At 38.7% G+C, this 22,657-nt stretch overlaps 1 protein-coding gene across 4 annotated transcripts in view; it reads right to left on the reverse strand.

Moving 5' to 3' along the window:
* The window catches only part of RPGR (retinitis pigmentosa GTPase regulator), a 63,723-nt gene that overhangs the window by 23,289 nt on the left and 17,777 nt on the right, over positions 1 to 22,657 (reverse strand). For 3 of the 4 annotated variants that reach the window (XM_061177998.1, XM_061177997.1, XM_061177996.1), the window contains exons 9-13: positions 20,287 to 20,411; positions 17,957 to 18,142; positions 16,838 to 17,009; positions 8,733 to 8,830; positions 8,271 to 8,336 (exon numbers count right to left, since the gene is read on the reverse strand). In XM_061177998.1, the coding sequence (XP_061033981.1) occupies positions 8,271 to 8,336; positions 8,733 to 8,830; positions 16,838 to 17,009; positions 17,957 to 18,142; positions 20,287 to 20,411 (647 nt within the window). Of the gene's footprint in view, positions 1 to 3,326; positions 5,065 to 5,664; positions 5,851 to 8,270; positions 8,337 to 8,732; positions 8,831 to 16,837; positions 17,010 to 17,956; positions 18,143 to 20,286; positions 20,412 to 22,657 lie in introns of those variants that run through there. The other variant, XM_061177995.1, reaches the window with a different exon arrangement.

The following is a 22,657-nucleotide window of genomic DNA, read 5'->3' on the forward strand; positions in this document are numbered from 1 at the left end:
GGATCAACAAGCCCCCAAGCAGTCTCCTCAATCTGCCCCTACTCCTCAGTTCTCAGTCTCCGTGAATGGCACTCTTTCTTCCCAATTCTCCAAGCCAGAAATAAGAAAAGCTTGGACTTTACCTCCCTCCAAGCTCCATATCCTTACTAAGCTCTCCATTCTATCCACAAATCTCTGTCAGTAATACATGTCCGCAACTCTCCATCCCACTGTCCTAGTCCGGCCCCTCTTCAGTCTCTGCCTGGTCTACTGTAACTGCCTTCTGACTGCTATCCCTGACCCTGGTCCTGTTCCCTTCTAATCCACCCTCCATATTGCTGCCAGAATGACGCTACAAAAGCCCAAGCGTGATCATCTTACTCTTTTTTAACATCTTTTACAAACACAGAAGGTCTTGTGCCCCTCTATCCAGGTCAAAGGATACTCTAGGCTGCAGTCACACTGAAACACTCTCCTGGCTTCCATCAGCCTGGCTCTCATCACCCTGCCCCCTCTTTGCCTGGATAGGTTTTACTTTTCATGACTCAGTTCAAGTTTCACCATCACTCCTGGGAAGCCCTTTCCTTGTTTTTCCCAGTGGCAGCTGAAGTGCCACCCCTGAAGCACCCTCCTGTGCTGGTAAATTTTCTGGTCAGCCTGTAGAAACAGCCAAGAGTTCCTTGAGATCAGGAGCCATATCTTATAAAAAGCACTTTCTTCTTATTAACTAAGGGATTTAATGGAGGAAAGCCATAGATTTGTTTTCAAATCATATTTTTATCTTTGGGCAGTCTTGGCTAATAACGTGGGGGTATCAGGAAATATAAGGGCACTGATAAGCAACAGTTAAGGCAGAGTCATAGGAACTCTTTTTACCTGGTATTCTTTCAAGAAATATATACCTACCTAACATCCCTGGTAGGTTAGAGGGGCACAGGAAGTTGACTGTAAGCAGCCCTCACTTCTTGAGATCCACCTGATTCGGGGTAGCTTCTGTTCTCTTTTTGGTGCTTGGTACATAAATATTTGTTGACTGAATAATATGTACCAATTATAAGTTATGTGTCAGGTACTGGGCATATAATATCACATTTAACTTTCACAATGGAAAGAATGAAGGGAGGAATTACAGCACCTTTCTCCGTGGTAGCATTTTATTTTTAATCTACATGTATACAGCAAATTTATTTCTATAGTGAAATAATAGAAAACATTTCAGTTGCACTCACCTGGAGTGCTGCTGGTCAGCAGCAGCAGATGTTTCTGTGGTACTCCTTTGCAGCTTACCTTATTTTTCTGCCAGAGTCCTCACTTGAAACTGTAATTCAATGGATTCTACATACACAACTCACACTTGCCTCAAAAATGATCACTGATAAACTACAGTAAAAGCATGATCAACCAGCAGATGGGGACAATAAAGAAGGAACTAGTTATTCCAATCTACTTAACCAACTATTAATTCAGGTCTGAAAATGACTAGGCCAGTGCTCTTTTGACCAGAGTACCAGGCACGCATGAATTACTGCTTCTAAAAGAGCACAAAAATTTTTTTTGGCCAGGGAAATGTGAAGAAATGGGTAAGAAATGCTGTTTACAATTGGTTATCTAGACTGGTTCAAATTCTGAGATGCACATATTTTAAGAACATCATTTCAGTATTGCCAGCTGATTATCTCTTCAGTGGAAGATGAATGCCCATACCTTTAACACTGGTAACTTGAGTTTAAGAGTTTCTCATCTCCTTGGAGGTTTTTCCTTTATGAACTCCACTTCTGTCATCCATCTTATTTAATCTTAAGTCTATTTCTAAGATAACCACGTTTTGCACTAGATTTAACCACACAGCACATACATTTTAATCAAAGTATTAATTCAATTGTACTAACACTAATGAATGTGGTAGAATTTGCTAGAACACTGCAATGCCAAATCCGCATATTTGGTTAGTTAGTGGAAGCTACCAGAGAGCCTTGCAGCTAAGACAAAATTTATAACTACTCCTAGGAATTTCTTCACTTCCTATCCTAGTCTTTCTCCTCATATTCTTTCTCACTCATGAAAAATCAAATGTGCAAAGACTACACAAAATTCACAGGATGTTTACCATCACAGTCCTCCTTGATAAAAGAAAGTATAAGAAATTCCTCATGTCTAAGATATAGAAAGGACTGGGGAAGGAAAGCTATGAATAAACAATAATGAAACAAACTAGCTGCACTACATACAATGGAATTACTCTAGTGGAAATCTAGCCTCTCTAAAATTCAATATCTAATATTAGTTTCTCTTTTCACAGACAACCACTGACTGTATACATTTAATTTTTATTTTACTTGAAACATTCTGACAAACAGCAAACAGAGAATTACAGAATAGTGAATGAAGAATACATTGAAGGTAAGTAGTAGACACTGGGAATGGCAGTACTGGGAATGAAGGTCTGACAGTACAGTGAAAGCTCAGAAATGACAGGAGTTTAGAAGCACAGAATTACGGGAGACAAAAGACATTAAAGCTGTCATAATTTTTTAAGAGTAAAGAACATTTCATAGAAAACTAGATTAATTGTAAAGTATAATTTTTCTTCCTTAAAAAATTTTCTTATGCAAATAACAAACACGTTAGAATGAAAGAATCTAAGAGTTACAAGGGGCTATAGTTATCATATCATCTAATCCATTCTATTTTACAGATAAGGAAACTGAAGCCCAATGAGTAGCTTTGCCTGGCAATAAATATTTAAAGTTTTCCATACTTTTACAATATACGTTCATCTCCATTTCATTAGATATTCTGTCATTTACCAAACAGTAACTAAAAGAGACATTAGAGTCTAAGCTCTGAACCTAGCTGTCACTTTGTAGATTGCTGCAAAAAGGACACATAAAAGGTGAAAAGACAGCACTATTTTTTTAAAAAATGTGAATTCCTCATTTTAGCTTTAGAATACCACCCATTCTTATAAAATTATTCTATACGGTAGGCAAACTGTAATCATAGACTGAAAAAACTATGCTAACATAGTTATAAGAAATTAGACGTTTTTATAACCCTTAAAGATCTGTGCCATTTTTAAAGGGACTTACTTGTATACACAAAATACTTTTACAATATACTCCTGTTTCCTAAAACTGTCTTTAATGAGGAATAATAATATTAATCATATACCATGATCTTTTGATATTTTCTAGTTATATATTTATAATTCGGGGGAAAATACACCAAAATATTAGTTTAAGAGAAGCCAAAATTTACCAGTGCCTCAAGTTATCTTTATCAGTTTCTATCGTACCACAGGTAAGGTAACCATGACATAAAATCAATATAACAGAATGAGTGCCTATTCTTCATGTGTTCAAGTTGTTTGGCTGGACATAATCAGGTCAAATTTAAAGTTTGTTACTTCAATTCCAAATAATGTGGTAATACATTATTCCAAAATGTTTTGGAACCTGGTGGCCCATTTTCTAGGAGTTGTTTTGACTGCACTGGCATTTTGAACCTCTGTACTTCATGCTGTTTCCCCTTTCCTTCCCTGTTAGTAATAAACTTTTTTGGATATGTTTTATCTTTGTCATATTTCACAGATCCTCTCATCTTGCTCACTTTGCTGGATTCTCTTCCTCCACCCTGTCTTTCCTGCCTTCCACTTTCTTCATTGCCTCTCTCCTGGTACCTTCCCTCCTCTTCCTCATCGTCCTCCTCTTCTTCCTTCTCCCCTTCTCTCCTGCTGTTTTCTTCCTCTTTCCTCTCCCTCACTGCCCCCTCCTTCTTTTCCCTTTCCTTGCCTTCCCCCACTCCCTCCCCCTCTCCTTCCCCCTCCTCCCCCTCTCCTTCTTCCTCTTCTCCTCCTTCTTCCCCCTCCTCTTCTCCCTCCCCCTCTGCTTCCTGCCCCTCCCCCTCATCCTCTCCCTCTCCTTCCCCCTCTCCCTCCTCCTCCCCCTCTCCTTCTCCCTCTCCCTCCTCCTCCTCCCCCTCTCCTTCTTCTTCTCCTCCTTCTTCCCCCTCCTCTTCTCCCTCCCCCTCAGCTTCGTGCCCCTCCTCCTCTCCTTCCTCCTCCTCCCCTTCTCCTTCCCCCTCTCCCTCCTCCTCTCCTCCTTCCTCCTCCCCCTCTCCTTCTTCCTCTTCTCCTCCTTCTTCCCCCTCCTCTTCTCCCTCCCCGTCTGCTTCCTGCCCCTCCCCCTCCTCTCCTTCCTCCTCCTCTCCCTCTCCTTCCCTCTCCTCTCCTTCCTCCTCCTCCCCTTCTTCTCCTTCCCCCTCTCCCTCCTCCTCCTCTCCTTCCCCCTCTCCTCCTTCCTCCTCCCCCTCTCTTTCCCCCTCTCCCTCCCTGTCTCCTTCCTCCTCCTCTCCTTCTTCTCCTTCCTCCTCTCCTTCATCTCCTCCCTCCTCCGCTCCCCCTTCTCCCTCCTGCTCCTCATCTCCCTCCTCCTCTCCTCCCTCTCCCTCCTCCTCTCCCCCCTCTTCTTCCTGCCCTTCCTCTTCTCCTTCCTGCCCCTCCCTCTCTTCTACTTCCTCCCCCTTCCCCTCCTGCTCTTCCTCCCCCTCTCCTTTCTCTTCTTCCTCTTTCCCTTCTCTCTTCTCCTCTCCTTCTTTCCCTTCTCCCCCCTCTTCCTCCTTGCCTTCCTCCTCCTCTCCTTCCCCCCCTGCTTGCTCGCTCCCTTCCCCTTCCTCCAGCCCTTTGTTTCTTTCCTCCTGATGGCCCTGTTCCCTCTCCTTTTGCTCCCGTTCCTCCTCCTCTTTCAGGTCTTTCTCTCCCTTACCCAGGCTCTCCGTTTCTCCTCCTCCCTTGTCTTTCTCCTCCTCCCCCTCCTCACTTCCTGTTCCACTCCTCTGTTCCACTCCTGAATTACCCTCCTTCCCGATTCCCTCACCTCCGCCTTCAGGCATGTGCTCTGCCTCTCCCCCTGGCTTTCCCTCACCTTCACTCACCTCTGCTCTGTCTGTAAGGTCATCTGACAGGAGCTTTGCTTCCTCCTCCTCTTTTTCTCCAGGCACTTCCTCATTTATCTCTATCTCTTGCTCCTCTATTCCTCTTCCTTCTGAATCATCTTCTCCTTCCTGCTCCTCTGATATGTGGTCACCCTTAAAACCATATTTTGCCATGTATTTGGACATTCTGTGTTCGATCTCTTCCTCATGTCCTTGTTCAATAAATTTTCTGCTATACCGCAAGTTTTGGTCAGTTTCCACTTCATCCTCTTTCTCTCCACTGCTAAATTCTATTGACTCAGGCTGCTTGAATCCATCAGCTGTACCCTGCTGACTTTCACTTTCACCTTCCAAGTAACTGTCTGGCTCCTCTATAGATTCTCTTTCACTGTCAAAGATCATATCTTGCTTGTTACTTTTACTTTCCCTAACAAAGTTTTTATTTTCTTCATCCTCAATATTCATGTCTCTATTTGGTAAGTCGTCAAGGAATGTATCAATATTTTTTCTATTCTCTTCACTTTTTCTTATATCATTCAGACCTGTCATTTTCACCAGACCAGTTTCCTTCTTAGAGACTATTTCTTCCACTTCTGAATCCTTCTGACTTTGTCCTTCATCACTTTCCTTTTCTATTTCCTTACTATTAAGTGGATAGACACCATGCTTATTTTCATGTCTAAATATCCCTTTTTGCAAACTCTCTGCACTGGTGTTGGCCTGAGGCCTTTGCTGGCCTGAGTCGTTACCTACGTCCTCATCTGAAAATGCTTCCATAGTCACAGCTGCTTGCATCATGTACATTCCTTTTGCCAAAAGTTGTTTATATGCTTTCCCTTCTTTCGTCTTTTTGGACATCTCTTCACTTTCATATTCATTACTACCATCATTTTCAGTATGAGCTGTATGCTGCTTCAGTTTCTCAATTGTTTCTTGTTTCTGTAAATTTTTTGAAGTAATCGTCATACTACTATTAGTTGACAAAGGTAACTTATCTATTACAAAATACTCCCAAGATTTTGCATTATTATAAATTTCACTAGAATAAAAATGCCCAGTTTTATCAGACGTTTTGCTCAGATTTTTTTTTTTGGGGGGGGATAAGTCTGTGGAACATCTAATTTTGATTTAGTAACATATATCTGTGTTTAACTTTCAAATTTACCACCTGCCTTAACTTTGCCATTATGCACAGTACTATCAATATTTATTCTCTGCCCATTTTCTTAATCTGAATCAATTCTTAAATATATTTCCAGACTGATTTTGCAAAATATTGCTAAAAAATGTACAGTTTTCTACCTTCCCTATCATTTTGTCAAATTTTGATTGGTCTTTTGATTCCATGACATTCTCAAAATTAAAGAAAATAAATGAAAATATGAAATTTTTAAAAATTTGAAATCATGAATAGCTTATTTCTAGAAGAAAAAAATCTGAAATGAAAACTATAAATGAGAAAGTTCCTTGATGGCCTAGTGGTTAGGATTTGGCACTTTCACTGCAGAGGCCCAGGTTCAATCCCACATGCCACGGCCAAAATACAAAAAAAACCCCAAAAAACAACAACAACAAAAAACTACAAATGAAATGTTTTTATCAATACACTAGATAATAATGAATATATTTTTATTTTCTAAACAAAATCCTTTGAGTTCTCAAATTTTTGACCCTCTTCCTTTTATCTACTATATTCTTTAATTATAATAATTTACATACATAAAAAACACTATGAGAAAAAAATACTTAAGGTAAAATATAAGATTTTATAAAAACTTTATAAACTTTTATAAAAAACATATAATGAAACATTGAGATTTTAATGATACATTAAGAATATGAAATTAATTTCCTGCTGGATAAAATAAGGCAAAAATCAAATTGTTGACCTAAATTCTACAAGCTAATGGATTGAAATAGTCGATGAATTTGGGTCTCTAGATAGTAAAACCTCACTAAATCAAGTTTTATAAATTGTGATGAGTTCTAGGTCTAGGAAGAGGTCATTTTTCGCTAAGTAAATTATTAAAACAGCACAAGTTAAAAATTAATATATAAAAAATACTATAATAAATCTTTTTTTATTCACTAAAAATACCTAGGCTTGGTAGGGCCTCCACTTAAAAGGACTATGTGAAGTATAAAATATATGTCAGTTTAAAAGAAAGTGCTTTCCTTTTCTGTTTGTTCTAGGTGTCTTCTTTAAAAAGTCATGATTCTTTCAAGAGCCCTAAGAGAGACAGAGGCCCAGCTGCCAGAAATAACTTCTAAATGTATGTGCCTAGCACAATAAAGCAGCACAGAAGAGGCAGAGCCCAGAGTCTAAGAGGAAGGAAAGACATACAAAAGATGTCTGTTTGGAAATATAGTCAAGTCAATAAATCAGTCACTGAGCTTCCATAACTGTGTTAGGAGAAAAGCTCTCTCATATTCAAAAAGAATGCTGTTATTCACCATGGCTCTCAGTAAAATATAGATAGGACTAATGAGGATTGGCACTAAATTTTTATAATTTAGCAAGATTCTCTTGGATTTCAGTGACTTTGATTTTAAGGATTTTTATTTTAACAATGTGGCAAAGGCACTAGAAATAGAAATTAAATGTTTTCTGCAGCCTTTGTCCTTCAATTTACATTTCTCCAATTTATTTTTCTAATCTTCAACCCTTCGTCCTTTCACATCACTGGTCCTTAAAGCCAGAAAAAGCAAATGATTTCAGGACAGGCCTTTATCTCTCCAGGGTTGTGAAAACCAGAATATTCCTTCCTCTTGCTATTCATTTGTTATTCATTAAAGGTCTCTCTTTATCACCCACACATAGTTTCTGACTAATTTCCAAATGTCTAATCTTGTTTTTATGCTACCAATTCCTTAATAAATTAAAGCCTATTCCAAACATTGTAAAAGCAATTACCAAATATTTCAACTAAAACCACAAAATTTTAGAGCTAGAAAAGATGTTAATATCATCCTGCAAGGTCAGCAAGGTAACTCACCCAAAGTCATACTCAACCAAAGTGTGAGAGGCACTCATAAACAGTAGCCTCTTCCGATACTTAAGAACTGTAATACAAATCTTTTGCCTTGACGGTAACAAAGTATGACTATCGTCACTTGTTAGTGACTCCAAAGAGCAAATTTCGGCAGTGAAATTCTGCCACTCTTGTTGCATCACAGAAAATACACACCAACAGAACAAGCCCAAATTGAGGCTATATATATTGTATCCCCGTCTTTTAAATCCTAAAGTAAGTGAATGCTTACCTTTCTTGTGTTCTTTCCAGAAACCTTTCAAGAAAAATATAAATAATTTAAACTGTTCTTACCCATCATAGTGAAAATAACTCTCTATATTATACCTTTTGTTTTTGAATTGGCGATAATTTTAATGATTTTTCATTGGAATTCAGGCTCATCATATGTGTCTGAAATAAATTTAAAAAAATATGTTCTAAAAAGAATAAAGGCTATATATATGATTATATATTTATACATATGATTATATATTTATATATATGATTATATATTGATTTTTAAAAATTATAAATGAAATTAACACAAAACAGTTCATATAGTCATATAATCAACTCTCAATTGCATACTAATAATGTGAGAGTTGAAATGAGTTTTACTGTATGTAACCTATACCTCAATAAAGCTGATTTTAAAATAATGAATGAAACCAAAACCAAAACAAAAGCTTTTCTATGTATATAACGGCTTAGGAAGTAGACATACATATACAGAGACATACACATACACAGACATACACATACAAATACATGAGGAACTTTATATCACATAAATAGGAAAACCATTACCATATTTAAGACATCAGTAGTTTCTCCAAGGCTTTCTGAATCCTCTGCTGAAAAACCGTCTGTCTCTTTCCCTTTGGTTATTTTATGTTGAAAATAATCTGAATGATTAAAAGAGAGAAGAGAAAACAAGATTTCAACAGAAAAGTGAAAGACAACTAGACAATAAACAGAAATTATTCTGTAATATAAAAGTACAGTTATAATTTTACTAAAGGTCCTTTAACCTCATATTAAGGGAACTGAACAGAATTCATTCACAGTGATAACAGGTTTTAAAATCTTTTTGAAAATTTAAAAACTATGACACTGATGAGATAACAATTGCTTCATTCATGTGAACAGGCAAACATTATTCCTTTGGGGTAAATACTACCCAGGTATCAAGCACTGTGATGGCCAGACCCCAAAAAGATCCCCAACAACCCACATCCTCTGCTATGCATACCTTTGTGGAGTTCCCTTCCACATTTTACCAGGTTGGTCTGTATGGCCAATAAAATAAAGCAGATATAATTGATGCTATTGTGGCTTATGTCTCAGTTCTCTCCCCCCCCCCCCTCTCTCTCTCTCTCTCTCTCGAGAGCACACCCACGCACTTTCTTGGAAGCCATGTCGTGAGCATCCCCAGGGAGAAGCCCATGTGCTGAGGGAGTGAAGCCTCCTGCTGATGGCCACGTGAGTGAGCTTGAAAGAGGATCCTTCAGCCTCAGTCAAGCCTTCAGATGACTGCAGCCCCATCTGACAATGTGACTACAACTACATGAAATACCCTGAGCCAGAACCACTCAGCTAGACTGTTCCTGGATTCTCGACCCTTAGAAACTGTGTGAGATAGTAAATGTTTGTTGTTTTAACATAAGTTTTAGGATCATTTCTTATGTAGCAACAGAAAACTAGCACAAGGATCTGGAAACTTTTATAGAAAACTGCAAGGTTATTACATCATAAAGCAGATAATTAAAAGTTACAAGCTTTATTTGACCTCACATTTTTCTCAATTATCATACCCACATGTAGCACACATATACTTATTTGAGAGGAGCTCCTTAATGAAGTCTTCACTAAAAATGCCAGTCCACAGTGATCTCTCCCTTGTAAATTCATTCAATTCAAATGAACAAATAATCAGTCTGTCTTTATTCCATGTGAGGTATTATGTAGGAGATATCAACTTAAGTAACTACTAAATCTTAATGAACTTATAGTCTAGAAGGGAATACAAAACATATTATATAGGGGAATGAGAAATCACATCCAAATGTTGGGGATCAGGAAACGTTTCACTAAGGAGTTACAGGGAATGATGGATAAGTAGAATTCTGGGAGGCAGAGATGGAGGTGGATGGGGAAGAAAATAAGCCTAGTGCTAAAAGAAGCTGTGGAATGGCTTGTGTTGAAGGCTTACCGTGTACTTGGAACATATGCTTTTATACATGTCAGGTTAATGTCATGACAATAAGAGAGCTAAGTGTTATATCCCCATTTCACAAATGAATAAATTAAGGTTCAGTGACTCTTTTGGTGTCAACTGTCAATCTCAAGTCTGCCTTGACTTCACAGCCTTTCCACTCAGTCTGACTGCGAAGAGCTCAGTTTGATTAAAATCAGGGGTCAGCAATCTTTTTCTGTCAAAGGCCACATGTTAAACGTTATAGGCTTTGTGGCCATACAGTCTCTGTCCTAATTATGCAAACTCTGCCACTGAAATGTGAAAGCAGCCACAGACAATACATAAATGAATGGGTGTGACTAGCTTCTAATAAACTTTATAAAAACCGGTGGCTGACAACCTGGAAGAAATGGACAAATTCTTAGAAAAGCACAATCTTTCGAGACTGAACCAGGAAGAAATAGAAAATATAAACAGACCAATGACAAGCACTGAAATTGAAACTGTGATTAAAAATCTTCCAACAAACAAAAGCCCAGGACCAGATGGCTTCACAGGTGAATTCTATCAAATATTTAGAGAAGAGCTAACACCTATCCTTCTCAAACTCTTCCAAAATATTGCAGAGGGAGGAACACTCCCAAACTCATTCTACGAGGCCACCATCACTCTGATACCAAAACCAGACAAAGACGTCACAAAAAAAGAAAACTACAGGCCAATATCATTGATAAAACATAGATGCAAAAATGCTCAACAAAATACTAGCACACAGAATCCAACAGCACATTAAAAGGATCATACACCATGATCAAGTGGGATTTATCCCAGGATTGCAATGATTCTTCAATATACACAAAACAATCAATGTGATACACCATATTAACAAATTGAAGGAGAAAAACCATATGATCATCTCAGTAGATGCAGGAAAAGCTTTCGACAAAATTCAACACCCATTTATGATAAAAAACTCTCCAGAAAGTAGGCATAGAGGGAACTTACCTCAACATAATAAAGGCCATATATGACAAACCCACAGCCAACCTCATTCCCAATGGTGAAAAACTGAAAGCATTTCCTCTAAGATCAGGAACAAGACAAGGTGGCCCACTCTCACCACTATTATACAACATAGTTTTGTAAGTTTTAGCCACAGCAATCAGAGAAGAAAAAGAAATAAAAGGAATCCAAATAGGAAAAGATAAAGTAAAGCTGTCACTGTTTGCAGATGACATGATACTATACATAGAGAATCCTAAAGATACTACCAGAAAACTACTAGAGCTAATCAATGAATTTGGTAAAGTAGCAGCATACAAAATTAATGCACAGAAATCTCTTGCATTCCTACACACTAATGATGAAAAATCTGAAAGAGAAATTAAGGAAACACTCCCATTTACCACTGCAACAAAAAGAATAAAATACCTAGGAATAAATCTACCTAGGGAGACCAAAGACCTGTATGCAGAAAATTATAAGACACTGAAGAAAGAAATTAAAGATGATACCAACAGATGGAGAGATATACCATGTTCTTGGATTGGAAGAATCAACATTGTGAAAATGACTCTACTACCCAAAGCAATCTACAGATTCAATGCAATCCCTATCAAACTACCAATGGCATTTTTCACAGAACTAGAACAAAAAATTTCACAATTTGTATGGAAACACAAAAGACCCCGAATAGCCAAAGGAATCTTGAGAAAGAAAAACAGAGCTGGAGGAATCAGGCTCCTGGACTTCAGACTATACTACAAAGCTACAGTCATCAAGACAGTATGGTATTGGCACAAAAACAGAAATATAGATCAATGGAACAGGATAGAAAGCCCAGAGATAAACCCACCCACGTATGGTCACCTTTTTTTTAATAAAGGAGGCAAGAATATACAATGGAGAAAAGACAGTCTCTTCAATAAGTGGTGCTGAGAAAACTGGACAGCTACATGCAAAAGAATGAAATTAGAACACTCCCTAACACCATACACAAAAATAAACTCAAAGTGGATTAAAGACTTAAATGTAAGGCCAGACACTATCAAACTCTTAGAGGAAAACATAGGCAGAACACTCTATGACATACATCACAGCAAGATCCTTTTTGACCCACCTCCTAGAGAAATGGAAATAAAAACAAAAATAAACAAATGGGACCTAATGCAACTTAAAAGCTTTTGCACAGCAAAGGAAACCATAAACAAGACCAAAAGACAACCCTCAGAATGGGAGAACATATTTGCAAATGAAGCAACTGACAAAGGATTAATCTCCAAAATATACAGGCAGCTCATGCAGCTCAATATCAAAAAAACAAACAACCTAATCCAAAAATGTGCAGAAGACCTAAATAGACATTTCTCCAAAGAAGATATCCAGATTGCCAACAAACACATGAAAGGATGCTCAACATCACTAATCATTAAAGAAATGCAAATCAAAACTACAATGAGGTATCACCTCACACCGGTCAGAATGGCCATTATCAAATGTTCTACAAACAATAAATGCTGGAGAGGGTGTGGAGAAAATGGAGCCCTCTTGCACTGTTGGTGGGAATGTAAACTGATACAGCCACTATGGAGAACAGTATGGAGGTTCCTTAAAAAACTAAAAATAGAACTACCATACGACCCAGCAATCCCACTAATGGGCATATACCCTGAGAAAACCATAACTCAAAAAGAGTCATGTACCACAATGCTCATTGCAGCTGTATTTACAATAGCCAGGACATGGAAGCAACCTAAGTGTCCATCAACAGATGAATGGATAAATAAGATGTGGCACATATATACAATGGAATATTACTCAGCCATAAAAAGAAACGAAATTGAGTTATTTGTAGTGAGGTGGATGGACCTAGCGGCTGTCATACAGAGTGAAGTAAGTCAGCAAGAGAAAAATAAATATGGTATGCTAATACACATATATGGAATCTAAAAAAGAAAAATAAAATGTTTCTGAAGAACCTAGGGGCAGGACAGGAATAAAGATGCAGACGTAGAGAATGGACCTGAGGACACGGGGAGGGGGAAGGGTAAGCTGGGACGAAGTGAGAGAGTGGCATGGACATATATACACTACCAAATGTAAAATAGATAGCTAGTGGGAAGCAGCCGCATAGCATATGGAGTTCAGCTCGGTGCTCTGTGACCACCTAGAGGGGTTGGATAGGGAGGGTGGGAGGGAGATGCAAGAGGGAGGGGATATCGGGATATTAGTATACGTAGAGCTGATTCACTTTGTAATATAGCAGAAACTAACACAACAATGTAAAGAATTATACTCCAGTAAAGATGTTAAAAAAAAAAACAAAAAAACCGGTTGCTGGCCAGATTTGACCCATGGGCCACAGCCTGCAGACTTGAGACCTAAATTAAGGTTATAAGGTTATAAGAAAAAGGCTGCTGAGAGATGAAGCTAGAAAAGCAGGTGGGAGTTACATGGGGAAATTTACATTTATTTAAAAAAAATATTAGGGATCCTCTGAAGACATTGGAGCAGATGGGAACTAAAGTGCACCTGAAGGAGATTAAAATAGAAAAGTACTAAGCAGGAGAGATTGGAGGTGGCAGAGAAAGGAGGTTTGGAAAATAGATAGTATATCATTTAAGCTCATGGTCTTGGCCTTATGCTTGACTGAGAAAACAGAAGTCGTCAGAGCTGATCTGCTTTATCTTCTCACCAACAAATGTACAAATTTACCTACATTTTCCTGTTAAAATGTAGGATGTGTCTTTCCTCTTAACAAAGACTGCTCTGTATGCCAGCTCCTCCTGTCTTCTCAAGAGCTTTGCACCTTTGGTCATATCCTCTCTCTCGTGTGCTACCAATCTCTCCGGGACTACTGGCTCATGTCCATTAGGCATAGCGGTCCCCAAGGTCCTCAACCTTTCTGGCACCAGGGACCAGTTTCGTGGAAGACAGTTTTTCCACGGGCCGGGGGTGGGGGGATGGTTCAGGCGGTAATGCGAGCGATGGGGAGTGGCAGATGAAGCTTCGCTCGCTTGCTTGCCCGCCATCTGCCGCTCACCTCCTGCTGTGCTGTGAGGCCCGGTTCCTAACAGGCTGCAGACCTGAATCAGTCCGTGGCCCGGAGTTTGGGGACCCCTGCATTAGCACACAAATATGCTCTAGTATTTCCCATTGACTCCACATCTCCCTCTCCTGCCAGCCCATTTCTCTGCTCCTCTTCAGGACCAAAATAGGCAAAAGAACTATCTACACACTCTATCTCCTCTTCACGTCCTCATTTCCCCTTCATGCCTCAACTTTTAACACTCTGCCTTCTGTTCTGATCTTTCCCTGGAACTGCTCTTGTCAGGATCACCAAAAATCTCCATGATGCTTAATCCATGGGATGCTTCTTTGAACTCCTTTTCCTTGACCTTTGAGCAGTACTTTGAATTCATGACCCTACTCCCTCCTCGTGTCCCTCCTCCTACCCTACTGGCTGATGAGGCTGGGGAAGGTGGTTTTGTGGGCTCTTCCTCTCCTCCCCTCTAAGTGTTAGACATTCTCAGGGCTAAATCCTGGGCCCTCTTTTCTTGCTACTCTACTCTCTAATAGGTGATTTCACCAACTTCCATGGATTATCAATACCATCTCTATGTTGCCGGTTTCCAAATTTCTATCTCTAGTCCACACCTATCTTCTGAACGTTATTCTTTCATTTTCAACTGCCTGCTTGATATTTCTGCTTGGATGTCTCACAGGTATCTCAAGCTTAATTTTTAATTTTTTTTCTCAAAGCAGTCGACCATCCTCCTGCCTACACATCTATGTGTGACCCATTAATGAGCAAGTTCAGTTGTTTCTATGACTAAAATGTATTTCAAATCTGCAAACACCATCATCTCTTGCAAAAGGCTCTTAAGTATTCTTCCTACCTCTAGTCTGGCATCCCTACATCCACACACCGGCAAAAGTGATCATCTTAAAATATAAATGGCACTGGAGCACATCACTCCACTGTTTAAAACGCTTTAATGACTTTCTATTACACTTAAGAAAAACACTCAAATCAAATAGGCCTCTCATGGCCTATAAAACCATGGATATTTTTTCTGCTGTCTCTTTTTCCAACACCATCTTGTCCTGCCTTTTCCCTCACTCTCTGAGCCCAATGATCTTCTTTCCTTTTCCTATAAACTGCTTCCAAACCTTTACCTACATTATTTTCTTTGCCTGTGATATACACATCTTCTCTCTCTGTGTGGCTACTTTTTATCCTTTATGTTTTAGCTTAAATGTCACCTCCTCAGTCATGTCTTCCCTGACCTCCTTCACTCCATGAGAAATACTGAAGTCTGCAAATAATTTAGAAAAAGTCACATTATATGCTGGATACAACTTTCCAGATATTTTTATTAAGTTGGTTTTAGCAAACAGTCACAAAAAGATACGGGATGGCTTTTCCTTTTGCTCTAGCTACAAAGTTCTATCTTCACGTTCATATCTCTTGAAGTGGGAAACAACTTGCCCCAAACCATAAACTTCTCTCTTCCTTGCACACACTGTTGCCAGAATCTACTTTTCCCATGTACAGGGCTGAAGAGCACCAGTGATTCCTATCTCCAAAGGAAACATACAGAATTTGTGGGTGAGATGTAGGAAACCCAGCTCATTATCAAGGTCTTAGATGTAGACAATATTCCATTCCCATGGCCCACAATTCTTGACTGAGTTCCTGATCCTTTGTTACCTCAACCTTTTATCTAGGTTCCTGAGCCCAAAGATATTAAAATTATCTGTGCCACAGTTCTTAACCCCAGATGCCCAGATTTTCTTCTTAATTCCAAACCTACTGCTTACTCTGATTTCCTACCCTAGTTTCTTGTTCTGCCCCTATCATCTGAGTACATGCCCTGTAGTAACATAAACACACTCCTAAGATACACAAATGTCTGTAAACAAAACTATTTAGAAGAGGTGTATAATGGCTAAAGAGCTGGAATTACAATTTAAAACATGAAATCTGTATCTAATAGGCAGTGGGGCAGAGGTGTTAATAATAACTATGCCTATATTTATGAAGAGGTTTCTGGGGGCGCTAGGCTCAATGCTAAGTATTTTATATGCCTTATCTCATTTAACTGTCATGCACTCTCTAAAGTAGGTATTATTAAAGTTATTTCAAAGACATGGAAACTGAGGTGTAGAGAAATTAAGTAACTTTCCCAAACCCAGTCACATAGTTAATAAATGTCAAAGCTGGCATCGGATCCCAGATCAATTTGACTCTATATCCCATGCTCTTAACCACGATGCTATATTGCCTAAAGGCAGAACTTCACATAGGTCTACAAGACCTGCATTCAAATCCTGTTCACTTACAAAACTGAGTGACCTGAGTCACTCAATCTCTTCAAGCCTTGCTTTTCTCATATACAAAAATGAAGAATATAACTCCCACCAATTTCATGGAGTTGCTTCTGGGTTTAAAGGAGATAATGTAAGAGAAGGTGATATGTATGTTATACACTGCTTTATAAAGATATGCTGCTGTCATTACATGGGATTTTTAAGGTCACCAAAGATGCTTTCTATTAGTAAGAGTATTCTTGGATTTGAGTTCAAATGAGAGATGTCAGTCTCTAACTAGGAAGAAAACAATTTAGTTAGAGAAAACATCTTAAGATGAACATGAAAACAATGGAATAAATGGTACATTTCTTCTGAGAGCAGGCAGAGCATCAACTGTTACCTGGTTCCATTGGCGGCATAGGGCCCTCTTTATCAGGCATCATTTTCTCTAGCAGATTAGTTGTAGACATACAGAAAGGAACTGAACAAGGCGAAAAACAAACAGGTGGTACGAGAGTCCCTGCAATTGGAGGTAGTGTTCCTGTCGTTTGAATAGAGTCTGAGGATTTCTCCTTTAAAACAAACAGGTTAAATAAACTGTTAGATAATGTTATATACTTAATATTGATATAAACTACCCTGAGGTTGCTAAAAATATTGAAGAGAGAGACTTCAAAGTTGGCCAATGTCCTACAACATTCACTTTTTAATAATCCCCAAGGGCTCAAAAATGTTTTGTTTTGTTGCCTCTGTATCTAAGTTGCTCTAAATTGTCAATTTGGAAGTCTGTTTTTCACAAGATGGGGAAAAGTGTGTGTTTTCTCTGTCTTCCCGGAAAAAAAAGTTACTCAGGAGACACAAACCAACAACAACTACCAAATACTTATGGGATATTTCTCAATTTTTCCATATATACTTTTTCATAATAAAAAATCAAACTTAACTTTTTTTTACCACTAAAGGAATACATTTTGAAACTTAAAGCAATTTTTTAAAAAAAGGAATGTCTCTAAAAATTATTTGGCATTTTATTTTTTTAAAATGTAAGTGTCATTGAATAATTTTAAAGCACAGAATGAGAATCTCTAAATTTAATTGAGAAAGAACATTCCCTCTCTCAAATAAAGCCCTTATTTCTTTGTTTTCTACCTTTCATTAGTTATAATATATATATAACCTTTCATTGCTCATGAGGTATTAGCTTTACAAGATGAAAGCAAAGCAAAAGTCAATCCACAGATGGTTGAGAAAACAATTTAGCATTCAATCTGAGGTGATAAGATAGCGGTAAGTACCACTGTCTACAAGCAAAGGTTATCCATGATCATTTCAATTTTCTAGTTTGTGTGTTTACCAGTTTAATTCTGAGTTTGCTTTAAAAGTTTGTAAGCTGTCAATTCTAATCATTTTATTTAGTAAATTTACCTAAGAAGACCTTTCTTTGGTTTAAAAAGAAAATAAATTTGTTTTCTTTACAGTGCTAGACAACATTATTATATAGAATAGACCACAACTGTACCCTCTCTCTTCGCCGCACACGTGCTGATAAAGATCTCTGCAGTACGTTTCCTGAAGTCAGATCACTGATGGGCAGAGATGTAGCTGAAGGTAAGCAACAATCATTTATTTCATCTAACTCAACGTCTTCTGCCACATCAAGTCGTGGAGTGGCAAAAACTAGCATGTGACATCCACCGCAAGCAACCTGCAGCATAAATTCACAGAAAAATTAATTGACACTGGCTTCAAACACAAATGGGTTTGTTTTGTTTTTTAATTTATTTTTATTTTTGGCTGCGTTGGGTCTTCGTTGCTGTGTGCCGGCTTCTCTCTAGTTGTGGCGAGCGGGGGCTACTCTTCGTTGCGGTGCTTTCTCTTGCTGCAGAGCACCGGCTCTAGGCACGCAGGCTTCAGTAGTTGTGTCACGTGGGCTCTAGAGCGCAGGCTCAGTAGTCATGGCGCACGAGCTTAGTTGCTCCGCGGCATGTGCGATCTTCCCGGACCAGGGCTTGAACCCGTGTCCCCTGCATTGGCTGGCTGATTCTCAACCACAGCGCCACCAGGGAAGCCCCACGAATGGGTTTTTAACAGTTTTCAGCTACAAAACATTAACTTAGCGGCAGACTTCCTAGACTGACTGACTGAAATCTCTCTCTCAACACACACACACACACAGACACACACACACACGTGAATTACAATATATATTCTTTTTTTAAAAATTTATTTTATTTCTTTATTTTTGGCTGCGTTGGGTCTTCATTGCTGCGCAAGGGCTTTCTCTAGTTGCGGCGAGCGGGGGCTACTCTTCATTGCAGTGCGCGGTCTTCCCATTGCAGTGGCTTCTCTTGTTGTGGAGCACGGGCTCTAGACGCACAGGCTTCAGTAGTTGTGGCACACGGGCTCAGTAGTTGTGGCTCATGGGCTCTAGAGCGCAGTCTCAGTAGTTGTGGTGTACGGGCTTAGTTGCTCCACAGCATGTGGGATCTTCCCGGACCAGGGCTCGAACCTGTGTCCCCTGCATTGGCAGGCAGATTCTTAACCACTGCGCCACCAGGGAAGCCCTTACAATATATTCTTTCAACACTATTATTGAAAACTAGAACAAGTTTAACATACCATTTTACTTTCAACTGAATATACAGTATAGAGAAAAAAACCTATTTGGCACATTATATTTCTCTTTACAAGTTAGAAAATGCTATTTTAATCCTGGAGCAATGCTAACAACTTGAAAAAATTACTCAGACAAGTTCTATTTGGAAAGAAGGGACCCAAGAATAAATCAGTCTCTTGGGATAATTATGTCTTTATACATGAAGATTTTTTAAGTTTAATGCTTAAAAGTCCTGAGAGCAAAACGCAAGCACGCACAATGATAGAACAATGAAAAAGGAAATCAACATCCAAACGATTTTGAGAAATAACTGATTTTCAGTAAAATGCTTAAAAAAACATTGTGTTTGCAATACACAGACTTCTGGTATCTTCATAGTGTTCTACATGGCATAGAAGAGCATACTCTGAACCTTTCCCTTCGTATGTTCAAAGTTAAAATTGATATGTTTTCTGTATAGCACTTTTTAAAAACCATCTTCCCCATAAGATTATAAGCTTAGTCAATGAAAATCTGGTCACTGTGCTCATCACTGCATGCTCTGTATTCCTCATCCTCAGTCCAGTATCTTGTACCAAGCAGGCATTCATTAAACAGGTGTCAAATCAAGGAATGGAAGTGTTCCATAGTACGAGGCTCTGAGCCTTTGGAGAACAAATTCCAAGTGATATTATCATCACCGAGTAAACAAAATTTTCAAGTCTATAGTTCTTAATTGGCAAAAGCGTTAGAAACAACAGAGATACGGTGCCTGATGGGGATGTCACTGAAACAACACCTTATCCAAATAACAGTTAACCAATTAAACATAATTTCAAAACTCTTCATTTATTATCAGATATTTTTCTTGTGCAGGATTTGAGAGTCCTAGTGATATCTAATCCAGCAAATATTTACAGATGACCACTGTGAGTGAGGCACTCTGCTGGGAGCTACAGGAAACACAAAGCTTCCAGGCATGGCACAGTCTTGGCTCTCAAGAGACATATGAAAATGAAGTAGAAGAGTCAAGATTAGGGCAAAAAGGAAGATGTTAAAGGAGGAACATTAGAAAAGGGACAGATTTTCAGAGTGCCATGATGTCTGACATTTGGCCTTTAGGACACAAGTATATTTACTAGATATAGCCATGATATTTCATATAAACAGAAAAGTACTTATTTTCTATGAAATACTGAAAGACTCAAATATAGGAATATGAACATGTAAACAGGGAAATGTGATGCCCTTACCAACTGTACTATAAACTTCAAAAAATTAGAACACAAAGTGGGAACGAACTGATTGGCAAAACTCTCCAGTCCAAGTCCTAATTTTCCACGTCGATCGTCTCCAAAAGTATACATAAGGCCTAAATCTAAAACGAAAAAAAAGAGAGAATTATAAAAGTGTTACTTTCATGGATCTATTTGTAAACAGACAAATACAGTAACTTACATTGCAATTTTCCCCTCATATTCTGCATTAAATTTACTCTGCTCCACTGATGTTTCCACACTCTCTATGGTTTCTGTTGTCCACACATAACATTAGGCAATAGATACCCCGAGAATAACTCACTGAGCTCTCGGTGGCTTGTGAAGTTGAGACCCAGGTGTGTGAGGTGTTGTGTGGAGCAGCAGCCATCCAGCATGAGATCTTGTGATGCACACCATCATCTCAAGAAGGAGATTTTTGTATTCTGACCTCCTACATCCCAATACAATCTATTTTTTTTTTTTCCTCAGGTCATTGATTAGGTCAGGGGTTTTCAACCTCAGCACTACAGACATTTGAGGCCAGATAATTCTTGGTTGTATGGGTCTGTCCTGTGCATTGTGGGATGTTTAGCAGCATCCTTGGCTTCTGCCTACTAAATTCCCATAGAATACCCTGCCTCTGCAGTTGTGACAATCAAAAACATCTCCAGACATTGCCATGTGTCCCCTGTGGAGACAAAATCACTAGTTTAGATCAATCCAACTGTCTCTTTTACTTCTGCTTCAGGGTTGTGGAAAGCTGCTGAAGGAAATGCCATAAACCAACCAAGCTGCTGGTCCCTATATCAATACTGGGGTCCCCTATATAGCTGGGCCAAGATGATGATGAGTAATTTTGTCGCTTCTCTCCAGTTAATCCGTTTGCCCACTGCCATAGCAGGTATTCTGTACATTCACTCCTCAAGCCTTTCTTTCATACTCTCCATCTCAAGTGAGGTAAGTGCCATGGAAGCAGAAGGAAAGGAAAGGGTGCCAGTATAGGTGCAGAGGAGGGGCTCTCCCTCCAGCCTGGAGATTAGGAAAGGCTTTTAAACTGAAGCTGAAAGGATTAGGGTTTAGTTACAAGAAGAAGGGAGCAAAGAATCTTCCAGGCAGAGGCCAGCAGTACATACAAAGGCTGTGAATCAAGAGAAAACACAGCACAGTCAAGAAGCCGAAAGGCAACCAATGTGTCTGGAGCACAAAGGTGAGAGTGGTATGAGATGAGCCTGAAGAGGGAAGAAGGAATCACATGAAAGAGGATCTTATTAGCTCATATTAAGCATTTTTGAACTCTATATTAAGAACAATAATAAGCTAAATGAATGGTTTTAAGCTGGGAAATGACAAGATCATATATGGGGACTTGTACTTTAAGATGGCAAAGTAATTGTATAGTAAGAAAAGCCACGAGAACTGCCTGAAAAAATTAGAAATAATAACATAATTCACTAAAGTGGCAAGTTCAAAAATTAATATATTAAAAACAAATAGATTCCCTATAAATAAGCAATAACCAGCGTTTAGATTCTAAATTTAGATTGTTATAATTCTTACTATTAGGTATTTATTTCCTTTCTTTATATATACTCCTTATCATCTTTTTGTTTTCCTCCTCCTTTTTATGACCCTGATATCCTTATTCAAAATGTTACGGTTTTTTTTTTTTTAAAACCTGATTATCTTTAGCCAGAAAAAATAAACTCTGATCAAGCTGCCTGATCACACTTCCAACCTCAGAGAGCTTTTTAAAACATAAGCCACTGGCTATAATGGGGAACTGGCAAGAACTTACAGATAACTCACTACATATCTCTCATTAGTCCTGGACAAAGAAAAAATTCATAACACCTGTCCCTGGGGAGGATTCATGAGCAAAAAAGTCAAATAAAGTTAATGTTCAATTATTTGTGCTATAACTTCTTTCATCAGGAGTAAAGGTATTATGAAAGTTTAACCAAATAACCTAATTGTATGTTAAATGATCCATAAAAAGTGTGTATTTACTATCAGTGGCAATTTAGAGTTGATGGAAAATGGCAGTAAAGACAGAGAAACTGAGCTTAAGACTTGCAGTAAGGCATACCTATCAACAACTCTTCTGGGACTGTGAATGAATAGTAATTCTTTACATTCTATATAGTTCAATTTCATGCTACATTAATAAGGACACTGATACTTGAAAATGGGCAGGTAGTTCTCTCTGAAAAGTTCTTTGGGGAAGAAGGGACAGTACTTAGTAGTACCTTGTATTTGCTGAGCCCTAGTTCCCCTAAGCAGATACCATTAGATGAGGTCCATCGTAGCAGAAACTTGTAAAAGAAGGGGAAAAATGAAGAAATCCCAGTATCTAGATTATTTCAAA

This window comes from Eubalaena glacialis, chromosome X (assembly GCF_028564815.1).
Source record: "Eubalaena glacialis isolate mEubGla1 chromosome X, mEubGla1.1.hap2.+ XY, whole genome shotgun sequence".
Lineage (NCBI taxonomy): Eukaryota > Metazoa > Chordata > Mammalia > Artiodactyla > Balaenidae > Eubalaena > Eubalaena glacialis.